Source organism: Bufo bufo, chromosome 6 (assembly GCF_905171765.1).
Source record: "Bufo bufo chromosome 6, aBufBuf1.1, whole genome shotgun sequence".
In the NCBI taxonomy this organism is placed as follows: Eukaryota; Metazoa; Chordata; class Amphibia; order Anura; family Bufonidae; genus Bufo; species Bufo bufo.
This window is the reverse complement of record NC_053394.1, coordinates 25,716,500-25,734,181: the sequence shown is the minus strand read 5'-3', so window position 1 is coordinate 25,734,181 and position 17,682 is coordinate 25,716,500. Positions and strand designations below refer to the sequence as shown.

At 45.8% G+C, this 17,682-nt stretch overlaps 1 protein-coding gene across 2 annotated transcripts in view; it reads left to right on the top strand.

Annotated features, from left to right (window-relative positions):
* Positions 1-3,780, top strand: part of IFFO1 (intermediate filament family orphan 1) — a 46,490-nt gene extending 42,710 nt beyond the window's left edge. For both annotated transcript variants that reach the window (XM_040436956.1, XM_040436957.1), the window contains exons 7-9: positions 1,434-1,529; positions 1,623-1,759; positions 2,839-3,780. In XM_040436956.1, the coding sequence (XP_040292890.1) occupies positions 1,434-1,529; positions 1,623-1,759; positions 2,839-2,929 (324 nt within the window). In that variant the 3' untranslated portion in view covers positions 2,930-3,780. The remainder of the gene's footprint in view (positions 1-1,433; positions 1,530-1,622; positions 1,760-2,838) is intronic.
* The last annotated feature ends 13,902 nt before the right edge of the window (positions 3,781-17,682 follow it).

Sequence of the window (17,682 nt, the reverse complement as noted above, 5' to 3'; positions counted from 1 at the left end):
ATAGGCGTCTGAGCAGGAGTAGGAAGCCTTTCATCAAGCAGGTTCACGACTCCCTTGATGGACCCATCCACATAGCTCTTTACCCATGCATACATGTCCTGCATGGTAGGTTCACCCGAAGGTTGGACCCTCGGATAGCTATCCTCCAAAGGAGTGCTACAATCATAGCAGGATAAATGCTTCCTCTTAGAAACTGACTTTCTGCTATCAGGATCCCGCGGAGAAGACATCACTGCAGGAAGAAAAGACGTATAAAATATTTGTATATTAAAAATAGATGTTACTAAGCAGAAAAGGTAAGAGGCAGACCGGAGGAAGCTGAAAAAAAGGGCCAGACGAAGAACAAAGCACCAGTAAGCAGAGAAAACACCATCTTATAGGGACTCTGGGAGCAAGCTGAGAAGCATGTGCAGCTAGAGACCGAGCAGGTGCACAATGCTTCCTTAAATAGAAAGAGGCTGGACCCCGAGGAAAAAAAAAACGCCCCAGGTGGGAAAAAAAAATAACCACTGTATAAACATATAAACCAATGCTACCTAGCAGGGCAAGGAATAACAAAAATCCTCCCAACAGGAGGAAAGAAAGAAATAACAATAATAATATCCCCGGCGAACATGCAACATGCCGCGAGGAAACCCCGGAAGTGACGTCAGAGGACACTCTGACGCCACCTCCGGAAGATGGCGGCGCCCAACGGGCGCAGAAAACCGGACCAAGGACTCCGCCGAGAGACGCGAAACGGAAGCGCAAATGCGAGGAGCCGACAGCAGGTAAGCTGCCGGCCGAAGGAGCTAAAAGAGAAGACTGGGCAAAAAGCCCGGAAAAATATTTCCCCAAGGGGAAAAAAATAGGGCTAAAACCCCTAGGCACCCGGGAAAAGAGAAAGATCCCCTAGAAAGAGGGGATCACCGCCAGTCCTCCTGTCCGGGAGGACAGAAAAAACACAGTGGGCTGGGGGTGATTCCCTCCTTTATAAGGGATACTTAATTGTCTTATTTACTTGGGCTCCGCCGGTCCTACCAGTCCACGGGGGGTGGTTAACCCCATCTGTGCTGCTGGTAGGACGTAAGGGAAAACACAAATATCCTGAAAAAGTGTGACGTGGTCCTAAAGGGACTGCCCAGGATTAGTCAAAAAGACCTGTTTTTTTTTTCTTTATTTTTTTTTTTTACTAGGAACAGCGTCACTGTGGCTGTCTCTGGTACTGCAGCTCAGCCATGTTCAATGCTGCAATACCAGACATGGCCTCTGTACAAAAGTGGCGCTATTTCTGGGAAAAGGGTATTGTTGTTTTTTACACAGGTCACATGTTAGGCCAACATTTGGACTAATGAGACCCTTTGTTGGTTTCTAATCAAAATTCAGGAAGATATCACTTGGTATATGAGACCAGTAGTACCCCCTAAGTCATAAACGTTTCTTCTCTTTCTCAGACCCAGGACGACAGCTTAGAAGAGGTCATAAAAGACACAGAGTCTCTCTTCAAGAACCGGGAGAAGGAATACCAGGAAACCATAGACCAGATAGAGGTAAGATGGGCGGAGAAGCTACGAGGGCAACCTAGAAATGCAGTCCTACGAATGACCATGGGGCGTGTAGACTAAGGTCATCCTATTTTCCAGCTGGAATTGGCGACGGCTAAGAACGACATGACGCGGCACCTTCATGAATATATGGAAATGTGCAGCATGAAGAGAGGACTGGATGTACAGATGGAGACGTGCCGGAGGTTAATCACCCAGTCAGAGTCAGAGGAGAGGTGAGCCGGCCGCCCTCCGAACAAAGCATGTTCTTCCATGCTAGTAGATACTGTATAAAAAATTCAGATGTGTGGACCATTAGAACTTTGTAATTTGGTGGACCCAAAGGCGACTTTGGTCATTGTCACTGCTTAGGACAGATCATAGGGACGCCCACCTGTCTCTTATGTAGCAGAGAACTGCCCGATCACTTCGTTCGCTGCATTACTCAGTAGTCACCCAAACAGCAGGTCAAGTGGTAGGCAACCCCCTGAACATGAAATGACTGCTATGAGATTAGGGTGATGTGATACTGAGGTCATGTACATACTCTACGATATATGTTCACAGTTAAAAAGATGTAAAAAAAAATATAATGTTAAATCAGTGCGTTAGAGACAACTTTATGTATGGAATACGGACGTCATTTCTCGCATGGTGATCACCCAAAATCTCAACTCAAAGGTAAGGTCATACATGCCTATTTATAAAAAGTGACATAAAGGAGCGCCCAAGAAACGCTCAATTAAGCTGCACTATTTTATTTTATTTTTTACATATGACCCATTCATTTGTATAGGACAAACCTAGGGCATTTTAATTTTTAATAAGTAGGGCATATGACCCCCTTCATTAGAACGCAAAATGAGACCAGATCTCTGACCAGACCCCAGACCAGAGCCACAAATATATACAGCCCCCAGACCAGACCCCAGACCAGACCCCTAAATAATTACAGACCCTGGACCAGAACCCCAAATAAATATGGACCCCCCCCCCCCCCAAATATAAATACAATCCCCGGATCTGACCATCAAACATATACAGTCCCCAGACCAGATTGCCTAAACTAATATAGACCCCAGACCAGCACCTTAAATACAGACCCCAGACCATCGTAACCAATACACACCACAGACCAGTCCTCAGAGCTACAAATAAATACAGACCCCAGAGTGGAGCCCTAAAAACTAAATAAATACAGACCGGGGGCACCAGCATAGTGAGTAGATGCTATATAGAAATGTAATACTCATGGACCTATATGTATGCAATTATGGAGCGAGACTAATTATGTATAATTTGATGCCTTTATCAGGTCTCCACCCCCTAGTAGTGAATCCGCCTGTAATGAAGACCCTGAAGACTCAGATCGGGACCCTGCATCTTCAGACAGCTCGGCCAGATGATGAATGTCCTGCCTGTGATCCCACACCTGCCACCACTGCCTTGGAGAAATGTGACTCTGGATGTATATAAGTCTCCTGACTAGTAAAGACGCTTGGCACATAGGGGGGGGGGGGCAATCCTACAAAATGCTAGTAAGACTCCTGGTGCATAAAGGGTGCAATAAGGGTTATACCCCATGTTTGGGGGTGCCACGCTGCCAGGTCTATACATAGATGTGATGCTTTATCCAATGCTGGTTGAGTATAGCTGCTATACTGTCTCTATGGGTGTGAGCACTAGGCATGCATTTTCTATAGTCTACTGGGAATCGTATGGGTGTTGCAAGGCAATGATCGATGATTATGACTCGCCATCAAAGGCAATCTGTATATAATAGACTGAGGATGGGTACATATAGACGTGCAATGCCCACTGAGCCTACATATAGAGTAACTTTTCTATAGAAGCCATAGGGTCAACCCCGTGAACATCTCAAGCGTATATGCTGTGATCAGGGGGGGAACCTGGCAGAGTGTACAAATGTAATGTACATGAACAGGGGTGCACCTAGCCTTTCTGCTGCCTGAGGCGAAAACTAAAACGGCGCCCAACCCCTACTGTTTAAGGCATACTGTGATACAGTTGAATATACAGAGATATTCCCACAGCTTTGCCACTGCCCCCACTTGTCTCTATGTCTTGCCGCCTTAGGCAATCGCCTCACCTGGCCTCATTGGTGGTGCACCCCTGTACATGAAGCGTGTGCCTATATATTGTCTATATATATATATGGTCACAGAGCTCTCTGTATAAATGATGTACATATACAGATCTATATCTTAAGAAAGTCTTGATGGATCACTATTTTCCCAAAAAAATAAAAAATTCTATATTATAAGATTATAGACGTCAAACCCTCTGGAAGGGCAATGTAAGATATGGAGAAGACAGATATATCGACCCCGGGTTATGTATAATATGAACCAATGATGAAATGTGAGATTAGGGTCATGTGATACCGAGGTCATGTACATATAAGATGATGCGCGAGAGAGGTCATGTATGTTCACGGCTGAAAAAGATGTAATAAAGATTCAATCAATCAGAAACAACCTCACGTATGGAATATGGACGTTATTTCTTCAATGGTGATTGCGCCAAAGCTAATCTCAGATGTCAAGATACAGTCACGCTTGCCTACCTTGAGGCATGGCACAATTTCATTTCATTTAATAGAGAACGGTGTAGGTAGCAAATATCTAAATCAATTCATTTAAAAAATCTGCCTGCATCCACCTGAAAAAAAGCTGTAAAGTCATGGCCACCAGGGGTCTCACTTCCACCTAATTTGCAGTCCACTTCCAGTTGTTAGGCAAGATCCGTCCCTGCTAACAGACTCAGAAGACGGCAGATAGGAAGTCGGGGCGAGTCAGAGCTAGCTGAGATCCTGAGCCTGACAAAAGAACTGCTTCTACACAGCTTCTGAGCATAACAGGAGTGTTCTGCCTTTCTGTAAGTGTGATTTATCCTTCCTTATCTGTTCTGTGAGCTCCAGAGCTGAAAACAAACATAACTGGAAGGGAAAGGACGTCACAGCAGTACAGTGCTGGCTTCACAGAAGGAAGATGACCCCTCCTTCTGAGTGAAATGCATCTAGCTGTGCAGCAGCAAGAGGGAATAATATATTAGGGGAGCTCAAGAAAGACCTGTTCCTTCACAGTTATGATTGTACAAAAAAGCACAGCCATTATGCAAACTTTTTTTAAAATTCAGATATGCTTTAAAGCAGTGCTTCTCAATTATTTTCTGTCATGCCCCCCCTAGGAAGAAGAAAACATTTCGCCCCCCCCCCGCGCGACTGTAAATAGTATCATTTGTCTATAAAATTGTTATAAGTACACCTCTGCATAACACTGTATCCTTATTAACGTATAAGAGAATAAAAAAAGAAAGAAATGTGGATCGGACACACACTTATGGGGGGATCTGTGGATGACGGACACTTATGGGGGGATCTGTGGATGACGGACACTTATGGGGGGATCTGTGGATGACGGACACTTATGGGGGGATCTGTGGATGACGGACACTTATGGGGGGATCTGTGGATGACGGACACTTATGGGGGGATCTGTGGATGACGGACACTTATGGGGGGGATCTGTGGATGACGGACACTTATGGGGGGATCTGTGGATGACGGACACTTATGGGGGGATCTGTGGATGACGGACACTTATGGGGGGATCTGTGGATGACGGACACTTATGGGGGGATCTGTGGATGACGGACACTTATGGGGGATCTGTGGATGACGGACACTTATCGGGGGATCTGTGGATGACGGACACTTATGGGGGGGATCTGTGGATGACGGACACTTATGGGGGGATCTGTGGATGACGGACACTTATGGGGGGATCTGTGGATGACGGACACTTATGGGGGGATCTGTGGCTGGCACTGTTACAGGGGGATCTGTGGCTGGCACTGTTATATATGTGCCATCCACAGACCCCCCACCCCATAACAGTGCCATCCACAGTGCCCCCCCCAGCCCATAACAGTGCCATCCACAGACCCCCACCTCTTAACTGTGCCATCCACAGATTCCGTGTGCCCGCCGCCGCCGTTTAAAGTTATTAAACATGCCCCCCTCACTCCTAATAGTACTGTATATCCGAATTTCTTCAGTATAATGCCGGCAGGCGGGCCGGGCAGGCGGGCCGGGCAGCCGGCGCGTCCCTCAGTGACGTCACTTGTCTGCGCCGCCTGCTTCATTCATAAAGCAGGCAGCGCAGGCACGTGACATCACTGAGGGATGCGCCGGCCGCCCGGCCTGCCTGCCGGCATTATACAGAAGAAATTCGCACACCCCAAAGGCCGGCCCTGAACGAGCCCCCCTTTACGGAGCCTGGCGCCCCCCCTGGGGGGCGCGCCCCACTATTTGAGAAGCACTGCTTTAAAGGGAGTCTTTCAACCAGATTCACCCTATTAACCTAATAACAGTGTTATGTCCACGGCACCCCCTTATTAAAACTGTGCTTACCGTTAGTTCCTTGCAAGCATCGTTGTGCAGAAAAACACTTTTCATCCGTAAGCAAATGAGGCTGTGAAGGTGCCCAGGGGCGGAGTTACAACGGCCGGTGCCCAGGCCCCTCGGTCATTCTCATACGAAGCCACTCCACCGCGTCTGCCCGCCCTTAGTCTCTGCTCTAACCTCCCTCCTCCCGTCCATAATCCCGCGCATGCGCCGATGAACGCGATAACGCACGGTAAACTGCGATGCCCCGGCCCGACTGGGCACCTTCACAGCCTAATTTGCATACGGATTAAAAGTGTTTTTCTGCACAACAATGCTAACAAGGAACTAACGGTAAGCACAGTTTTAATAGGGGGGATGCCGTAGACATAACACTGTTATTAGATTAATAGGGTGAATCTGCGTGAAAGACTCCCTTTAAGGCTATTCTGAGAAGTTTTCTATTAAAGGGATTATCCCATGACTAATTATTATTATTATTATTTATTATTAAAGAGCCATTCATTCCATAGCGCTGTACATATGATAAGCGGTGCACATACATAATACAGACAATTGCACTAATCATGACGAGTTACAGACTGGTACAGAAGGAGAGAGGGTCCTGCCCGTGAGGGCTTACAATCTACATGGCATGGGAGAAGGACACAGTAGGTGAGGGTGAAATTGGTCATGCCGGTATGGAGGCAGCAGGGTCACTGCTTGTAGGCTTGTCTGAAGAGGTGGGTTTTCAGTTTTTTATTGAAGGATTCCACTGTGGGTGAGAGTCTGATTTGTTGGGGTAGCGAGTTCCAGAGTATGGGGGATGCGCGGGAGAAATCTTGGAGGCGATTGTGGGAAGAGGTGATAAGAGAAGAGGAGAGAAGGAGGTTGTGTGAGGATCGGAGAGCGCGTGTGGGGATGTATCGGGAAAGTAGCTCAGAGATGTAGGGAGGGGACAGGTTATGGACGGCCTTGTATGTATTTGTTAGTACTTTGAAGTGAATTCGCTGGGCAGTGGGGAGCCAGTGAAGGGATTGGCAGAGGGGAGAGACAGAGGAGTAATAGGGTGAGAGGTGGATAAGTCGGGCAGCAGAGTTGAGGATAGATTGGAGGGGTGCGAGAGTGCTAGATGGAAGGCCACAGAGGAGAGTGTTACAGTAGTCCAGGCGGGAGATGATGAGGGCATGTACAAGCATTTTCGCAGATTCAAAGTTAAGGAAAGCGCGGATGCGGGAGATGTTTTTGAGTTGGAGGCGGCAGGTGGTGGAAAGGGCTTGGATGTGCGGTCTGAAGGAGAGGGCAGAATCCAAGGTCACTCCAAGGCAGCGGACTTTGTTGACCGGAGAGAGTGTGCAGCCATTGATCGTGATAGATAGGAATGTTGGGGGGGTTGAGCAAGATGGGGGAAAGAGGATGAATTCTGTTTTATCCATGTTAAGTTTTAGAAAGTGAGAGGAGAAGAAGGATGATATAGAAGATAGACATTGTGGGATTCCTGATAGTAAGGTGGTGATGTCTGGACCAGAGAGGTGGATTTGTGTGTCGTCAGCATAAGAGTGATACTGAAAGCCATGGGACTCTATGAGCTGTCCCAGGCCAAAAGTGTAGATAGAGAAGAGCAGGGGTCCTAGGACAGAGCCTTGCGGGACACCAACAGAGAGGGAATGAGACGAGGAGGTGGTGCGGGAGTGGGAGACGCTAAACGTCCGGTCTGTGAGGTATGATGTGATCCAGGAGAGGGCCAGGTCAGTGATGCCAAGATATGAGAGAGTTTGCAAGAGAAGGAAGTGGTCAACAGTGTCGAAGGCAGAGGACAGGTCAAGGTTGTATATAATGAGAATCAGACATCATATAGAACATGACAATCTCTTTCTAACAAAGCTAGAACCAGCGCTGTACCTCACATGGATCCTGAGATCTCCTCATTCATTGCTCTGCTAGATTTATATCAAGCTGACAGCTCAAGGGGAGTGTCTTTTCTGCTGCAGCTCAGGGGGTGTGTCTGTGCTCTCCCTATCACAGCTCAGGAGGCAGTTGAAGGATGAGACTGAGCATGTGTGGCCTTCTCAGTGAGCAGGACAAAGAAATAAGAATAAGAACAAACAGCAGGTGGCGCTATACAAATACATTTTATTGAATAACTCTGTGACTATGCAACATTTTTAATTACTTGCAATTACAAAAGTATTTAGATCCAGGTGCTGGTTTGAAATATTTTTCATGGGAAAACCCCTTTAAGCTTTTATATAGGGCATGCCACCAACCTAGGGCATTTGTATCATAAGTAGTGTATATGACCCCAAAATATATACACAATAAAGACACCAGACCAGACTTCTAAACAAGTACAATACTACAAATAAAAAACCCAGACTAGACCGATAAATAATTATAGATCCAAGACCAGACACCTTAAGAAGGACAGATCTAGAACCCCCAAATAAACACAGAACCTCTAAACAAATACAGACCAGCTTAACTAATGCAACCACCAAACAAAACCCCTAAACAAACAGACTCAAGACCCCCCAAATACAGTCCTCAGAGCAGTATCCAGAAATACAGTCTCAAATACATACTCCAGATCATACCCCCTAAATAAATACAGACTTCAGACCCTGTAAACTAACACAGACTCCGAACCAGACCATACATAATTAAAGACCCCAGACCGCAGATCAACCTCCCTAAATATATACAGACCACACCAGACCCTGTAAACTAATATAGACCACAGACCAGACCCATACATAATTACAGACCCAGACCAGACAGTTTGAACTAATACAGAGCCCAGATCATACTCCCTAAATATATACAGACCACACCAGACCCTGTAAACTAATATAGACCACAGACCAGACCCATACATAATTACAGACCCGTACATAATTACAGACCCCAGACCAGACAGTCTAAACTAATACTGACCCCAGATCATACCCCCTTAAATAAATACAGACCACACCAGACCCTAAAAACAAATACAGTTAATAGTTTCTTGTTTATTGAAGTTCTTGATGTACAGCACCTTGGAACTAATGGCGCTCTCAAATAAGTAACAATAATAATAAGACCAGACCTTCTAAACACATATAAACGCTCAGACCAGATCCCAGAATACAGACCTCAGACCATACTCCCTAAATAAATATAGGGGGAGATTTATCAAACTGGTATAAAGTAGAACTGGCTTAGTTGCCCATAGCACCTAATCAGATTCCATCTTTCATTTACCAGAGGAGCTCTGGTAAATGGTTGCTATGGGCAACTAAGCCAGTTCTACTTTATACCAGTTTGATAAATGACCCCATAGACCTCACTCCAGACAGACCCCAGACCGTGCACTAATAGAACATAACCCTCTTATTAATGCAAAAATTAGATTCTGCATGTACTCCTTTCCTAATTCCTGCAGTTGTTGCCAGCCTTAGCAGCACCTGGCCATGCAGAGGGCGGTATGAGGGAGGATAGGTGGATATTTAGTTGGGACGTGGCACATGGGAGACTTCTGGTAGTCCGATAAGTGGCCCCTTCTTCAGGGAGCAGTGTGGTTATGGTGCGTAGGAGCTGAGATGTCCTCATCCTTGGGATGGTCTGTCAGTGACATTCCCTCTGGACTGACATTGTAATTCAAAGTTAATGAAGGAAATGTTTGTCGTCATCTGATTCACAATCTACGGTTGCCTAGTAACCATATTTGAATAGATGTTGGTACTCTGAAGTGGTCGCAGGAAGTTGTCTCCTATACCAGAGACTGCCTCTACACAGACTCTGTTAGAGTTCTTTACAAACTGTCTCAGACAAGAGAAACCGGAGACAATTACAGAGGAAATCATGGAGCTTTAGGAAAAAGGAACGCGATGGGCTCCAGTAGTCGACAGATATATTGGTTGAAGGGTTCCTGAGGATGTCAACATTGGTGGTTTGTTCTTGGAATAGACCATCGATGTGTGATTGGTGGTGACCTGACCCTCAGGAACCCTGACAATCAGCAGAATGAAGGGGGTCACTGTATTCCAGAAGGCAACACCGGCCCCTTGTTTTCGCTGATCTTGGTTGTCCTTGGAAGCTGGATCCCCACCATTCACAACTTGATGGTCGACCTTAAGTCTCAGAAAAAAAAACACATGAAGTCCTTTTACTGAAAACCACATCATCAGCTGATAGCCAGAAATGAAAGCAAATTCAGTAGGATGGTTCACCGCTTGTCTGCACATAGTCTACATACTGTATAATGACTTGGTGGAACGGCGGATCGATGCACACTCAGCGCTTTGCCTGCAGAGCACAATGAGGTCATTGCTGTGTGTGCTGCATATCATGAGCCTACATTTCCTGCTGCTGCTGCCACGTGGCACTGATTCCAGACCTGGATACGGCACAGCCCTGGTCCCAAAATGTGGTTCTCCAGCTGCTGCAAAAGTACAACTCCTATCGTGCCTTCATAGCCTCTGGTTGTATTTTTGCAACAGCTGGAAAGCCACATGTTGGAGACCACCAGCGCTTCTGTTAACATAAAAGACATTATATTGGTCTCCACTAGACCTTGGAGCTGAAAACTGGCTTCATGGATTTTGAATGTTCAACCATTGGGTGATTAATGCTTCAGGCCATGATGTGTTGTGTCCTGAAATTTCATCGAGTCATTGATTTTAATACTATGCTTGGCCGAGTTGCATATCACGGATGTAGGGATGTCAGTAATTCACTGATTTGCACTGATGTTTGCCGGGATGCAGTTTCCTGTAGCAGAAACCTCTCTCACTGGGCAGCAGCCTGGAAGGAGCCGGAGCAGAGGGTGGGAGTGGTAGTGATTTTGGCTGTTATAGTTCATCATAGAGGCTTTCCTCACACCATTGCTCCCTAAGGCTGCGCAGTGAAAGGAGGGCACACCTTTTTTTCCCCCCGGGGCATAACCCTGGTCCTGGGGCTCCTGCCTGATGGTAGTGAGGATGCCTGTGATATTCAGTGTCTGTAAAGGTGCAAGGCAGGGCGTGTGAAGTGCAATGGCCGGCGTATGGTGCAGGAGTCAGTAAACCAGGCCAGATTTTGCAGAATAAAACATCTCTCTTTACTCAGGTGCGCAATGAGAACTGTAATGCAGAATGAGGACTGTAATGCAGAATGAGGACTGTAGTACATCCAACAATAGCAAAACACAGTTCCCACAATATACAGTGCAATTCTCCCCAGGTGGGTCTGTATGGATTTGAGCAAGGATGGGAATGATCCTACTCTTTCTTCTTCATCTTTTTCAAGTCTCTACCTGCAGAATCTATGGCAGGCAATATCACTTTTGAAATTGTGCCTGTAATTCTCAACTGAGGCGTACAGGTTTTTCGAGATGCGACTGTCCAAGTCGCGTCCAAGTGTAAAGGATGTGTTAACACTGTTCTCCTCGCTGCACTGAATAGCTTAGGTAGCAGGATACCTCACTGACACCAATTCTTGGACTTGCAGATTTCTGAGCCTTCGTGTCTACTTCTCTCATTCAGTAGATCATGCAGAGATCGGTAAGTCTCTGTAGCTTTTGTTGAGTCAAGTGACTTCTTGCTAACTCCAGACTAAACTCTCCAGACTGAGCTGGTGGCGAATACATGATCCACACCCAACTTCCTATAGAGGCTGTGTCAGATTAACTCCTACACTTCGATCCATAACCATACAGGGGGGCGTACATAATATTAAATCATAGTAAATAGCAGTCAATAATGTGGCAAGTATCAAACAAAAAACGATTTGCAAGTTCCCCCAGTCTGGACCGTCACCATCTGCATAAGATTGCCCTAAACATATGTATGATTCATATAAGAAAAGGATGAGACCCCATACCTTCCTCTTCTACTGGTGGGTCTGAACTCCAGCTCTCTTGCCCGTTTTGGATATGAGCATTGAGCCCCTGAGGAACCAGTGCAGAGAATGGGAGTGGTAGTGACCCTGATAAGATGTTGTGTCCCTGGTTACTCCCTCAGGCAGTTGCTCCCTGGGAATCAGTGCAGTGGTAGGGTAGTTTGAAGAATCAGGCCAGAAATAAAAGAACAGTCTCCTGCAGAATATAACTCGAGGCACATCCTGCAGTATTCAGTACAAAGTGTAGATTCTGGCACCAGATGAAGAGGTATGGTGGCTGCTTGTGTGGAGATTCAAATGGTACTTGCAGGCACTAGGAGATATAGGTGTCCACTGTAAGATACAGGCTTGAAGTTATTATGGCCTGGTGGTTGTGCAGAAAGCCGGATTGGAATAATGCACACTGACGCTATAATATGCACTGACTGGGTCAGGTGTAAATGATAGTTAATAGTTTTTGTTCGTGACGCCAATTGCAGCGTGCACAGGGTACAGTCTCAGGGCCCTTTAAGGTGTTGCAACTCACGTACCAGGTTAGGAATGCCAGAGTGGTGTAATGTGAACTTCCCTCCCTCCCCATGAGGCAGGACATGGGCGAGCCCACTCTGCTCAAAGAGGGGGGAGCTAAACTGGAATATACTATTCCAGTCTAGATATGCTAAACTGAACTAAGTCCCTGGTAGCATTGCTGCCACCTGCTGGTGAACATAGAAATTACAGCAAATACATTTAACAAGGATTTCAATGCACATTTGTGAGGATGTGATGGAAAATTACATTAGATGACAATGCAGATACACTTGACAGGTTGTAGCAGGGTAAAAGAGTTTTGTAACATAACTCTGGGATGTTACAGTTGTTCAAGGTGATTAGTGTCTAAGCTGTAGTCCCTCACCTGCAGCAGGGTCTATAAAGAGGTGATTTTGCTGATCACTCTGCTATCTTGGCACACTGATGCTTTATGGAAGCTGTGATCTGGATTCTGAAGATCTCCCTGGAGTGAGGACCTCACAGGAGAATAGATACGGTCCCTAGGAGTAAGAGCTCTGACATGTGCTTCCTCTCCCTTCTCTGTCTAACTGGAACTCCCTCACCTGGCAGGAAGCAGGACCAGCCCACTCCTGCCAAGAGAAGAGAGACAGGGTGATTAGCTCTGTTCCTGCCAACCAATGCCAACCATTCCTCCTCTGCTGGAGGAAAGATTACAAAGAATTGCAGATAACCCCAGGTCTGGGATACTACACATGGGTGAGACCGTCCTCCAACATTAGACTGAAGAAACACTTTAACCTTAAAAAAAGGTATCACTGGAGCCTCTGACATAATGAAGAGATGGTTGGAGAAGAATGGAAACATTGGTTTAGGAACATCCTCCTTGATACCAAGATTAGAGCCCAGGTCGTCCCAGTCTACATGTGGCTAACTGATCTGAGCAGCCAAGATGTAGAAGAAGCAGGGGACAGGTTCTACCCGCTGCCAGTGACATCTAACAGTATGGCAGGAGAGACTGGCAGCAGGACATGGAGTTGGGTCAAATATGCACAGATGAGGCCATGTAGTTTTGTACAAATAACCACCGTCCACCGTAAAGCTAGGTACACTTTTTTTTTTGCTTTGCTTTTTTCGTTTTTCCCCCCACTAAGTAATGGTGGAGTAAGGGTCCATTCACACGTCCGCAAAATGGGTCCGCATCCGTTCCGCAATTTTGAGGAACAGGTGCAGACCCATTCATTTTCAATGGGGCTAGAATGTGCTGTCCGCATCCGCATTTGCGGATCCGCACTTCCGTTCCGCAAAAAATAGAACATGTCCTATTCTTGTCCGCAATTGCGGACAAGAAAAGGCATTTTCTATGAGAGTGACGGCGATGTGCGGTCCGCAAAATGCGGAACGCACATTGCCGGTGTCCATGTTTTGCGGATCCGCTAAACACATAAGGACGTGTGAATGGACCCTAAATGAGATGATTTTCTGTGTGATGAGCAGAAGTCATATCACATGAGGAGAGAGATATGTGCAAGACAAGGCTGCCACCTGGTGGTGTGGATATGAAATCAAAATTATTTTCCAAGGCCACCAAGGGGGCCTAGTCTTAGTTGGGATTATCTCTTCTTCTACTGGAGGGGAAAACTTTGTCAGGACTCTACCGTCTAAAGCAGGGATGGCAAACCTGCGGCTCTCCAGCTGTTGCAAAACTACAACTCCCAGTATGCTCAGTCTGCCTACAGCTATCAGCCTACAGTAGGGCATGGTGGGAGTTGTAGTTTTACAACAGCTGGAGAGCCGCAGATTGGCCATCCCTGCTCTAAAGGAACAACTTTTAGCAAATGAGGCAGTGGAAAAATGGCCAAAGAGTCATTGAAAAGGGTTTAGGCAGAAACCCCTATGGTGGTCATATGAGTGTGTAGACCAGTAGTATACGAGCAGTCTTCGTCCTAAATTCGCACACTGGCAATTGTTTGGCACGTGTAGTCAGACCTTCACCATGGAATCAGGTCTTACAAGTTGTTTGTCGAATATACCATTTGTGTGGCGGACGATCTCTCTTTGCGAAAATACGATACAATCCTCCAGCTTCCCAAGTGGTTCCAGAGTTTGGGGTCCTGTCTAGGCTAGACGCGTTTCGGGGTTTCAAATTGCCCCTTCCTCAGTAGCTAGGAAGGGGCAATTTGACACCCCGAAACGTGTCTAGCCTAGACAGGACCCCAAACTCTGGAGATCGTCCGCCACATGAATGGTATATTTGACAAACAACTTGTAAGGCCTGATTCCATGGTGAAGGTCTGACTACACGTGCCAAACAATTGCCAGTGTGCGAATTTAGGACGAAGACTGCTCGTATACTACTGATCTACACACTCATATGACCACCATATAAAGGAACTTTGTCGAATCAACAAGTGAGACGGTAAGACCGTTCGATTTTTACCCGGCTTTATTCAAACTTTGGTTACCAACATCCCAGTGGGACGCCGCTGGTTCATGCAAGTAGCGGGACGCCGCTTCGTTCTGTTTTCCTATTGTCTAATGAGACATTAGAACCTTCGGACACCACTGCCAACGCATCGAATTGGGTGTATATTTAGGACATTGCTTTATCGCCACCAATAGAGTCGATACTTTTCCCATACGAATAACTATACAAATTATTTATACGATTTGCAACTTCTGACTCTTTTATGTGTGGATCGATTATTTCATTTTTTCCAATTTTATTCCTCGAATTTTAGAATCATATCCCATTGATTTTAGGTATTTTTATGGAGTACTGCATGTTGTGGATTTAGGTTATGTTTGTTAGCCATTTGTGATATTATATAATAGTACCACCGTTTATTGCCACTTATTGAACTACATCTATTGATTTTATATGCTAATAAACTTCATATGGTTCAGATATCTTGAGAGTGCCCAGTTTTCTTTGTTTACTCAGTTTCATATTTTGAGTGGACAGGGTGAGTCCACTTGACTGAGTGCACCTCTCTGTGGTCAGTAGTTTACCATAGTTACCATTAGTATCACACATTATAGGCTTAGATACAGGGGCTAAGCGGACAGTATCACATATTATAGGCTTAGATACAGGGGCTAAGCGGACAGTATCACACATTATAGGCTTAGATACAGGGGCTAAGCGGACAGTATCACACATTATAGGCTTAGATACAGGGGCTAAGCGGACAGTATCACACATTATAGGCTTAGATACAGGGGCTAAGCGGACAGTATCACACATTATAGGCTTAGATACAGGGGCTAAGCAGACAGTATTACATATTATAGGCTTAGATACAGGGGCTAAGCAGACAGTATCACACATTATAGGCTAAGATACAGGGGCTAAGCGGACAGTATCACACATTATAGGCTTAGATACAGGGGCTAAGCAGACAGTATCACACATCATAGGCTTAGATACAGGGGCTAAGCGGACAGTATCACACATTATAGGCTTAGATACAGGGGCTAAGCGGACAGTATCACACATTATAGGCTAAGATACAGGGGCTAAGCGGACAGTATCACACATTATAGGCTAAGATACAGGGGCTAAGCAGACAGTATCACACATTATAGGCTTAGATACAGGGGCTAAGCGGACAGTATCACACATTATAGGCTTAGATACAGGGGCTAAGCGGACAGTATCACACATTATAGGCTTAGATACAGGGGCTAAGCGGACAGTATCACACATTATAGGCTTAGATACAGGGGCTAAGCAGACAGTATTACATATTATAGGCTTAGATACAGGGGCTAAGCGGACAGTATCACACATTATAGGCTTAGATACAGGGGCTAAGCAGACAGTATCACACATTATAGGCTAAGATACAGGGGCTAAGCAGACAGTATCACACATTATAGGCTTAGATACAGGGGCTAAGCGGACAGTATCACACATTATAGGCTTAGATACAGGGGCTAAGCGGACAGTATCACACATTATAGGCTAAGATACAGGGGCTAAGCAGACAGTATCACACATTATAGGCTTAGATACAGGGGCTAAGCGGACAGTATCACACATTATAGGCTTAGATACAGGGGCTAAGCGGACAGTATCACACATTATAGGCTTAGATACAGGGGCTAAGCGGACAGTATCACACATTATAGGCTTAGATACAGGGGCTAAGCAGACAGTATTACATATTATAGGCTTAGATACAGGGGCTAAGCGGACAGTATCACACATTATAGGCTTAGATACAGGGGCTAAGCAGACAGTATCACACATTATAGGCTAAGATACAGGGGCTAAGCGGACAGTATCACACATTATAGGCTTAGATACAGGGGCTAAGCGGACAGTATCACACATTATAGGCTAAGATACAGGGGCTAAGCAGACAGTATCACACATTATAGGCTTAGATACAGGGGCTAAGCGGACAGTATCACACATTATAGGCTTAGATACAGGGGCTAAGCGGACAGTATCACACATTATAGGCTTAGATACAGGGGCTAAGCGGACAGTATCACACATTATAGGCTTAGATACAGGGGCTAAGCAGACAGTATTACATATTATAGGCTTAGATACAGGGGCTAAGCGGACAGTATCACACATTATAGGCTTAGATACAGGGGCTAAGCAGACAGTATCACACATTATAGGCTAAGATACAGGGGCTAAGCGGACAGTATCACACATTATAGGCTTAGATACAGGGGCTAAGCAGACAGTATCACACATCATAGGCTTAGATACAGGGGCTAAGCGGACAGTATCACACATTATAGGCTTAGATACAGGGGCTAAGCGGACAGTATCACACATTATAGGCTAAGATACAGGGGCTAAGCGGACAGTATCACACATTATAGGCTAAGATACAGGGGCTAAGCAGACAGTATCACACATTATAGGCTTAGATACAGGGGCTAAGCGGACAGTATCACACATTATAGGCTAAGATACAGGGGCTAAGCGGACAGTATCACACATTATAGGCTTAGATACAGGGGCTAAGCGGACAGTATCACACATTATAGGCTTAGATACAGGGGCTAAGCGGACAGTATCACATATTATAGGCTTAGATACAGGGGCTAAGCGGACAGTATCACACATTATAGGCTTAGATACAGGGGCTAAGCGGACAGTATCACACATTATAGGCTTAGATACAGGGGCTAATGGGACAGTATCACATATTATAGGCTTAGATACAGGGGCTAAGCAGACAGTATCACACATTATAGGCTTAGATACAGGGGCTAAGCGGACAGTATCACACATTATAGACTTAGATACAGGGGCTAAGCGGACAGTATCACACATTATAGGCTTAGATACAGGGGCTAAGCGGACAGTATCACACATTATAGGCTTAGATACAGGGGCTAAGCGGACAGTATCACATATTATAGGCTTAGATACAG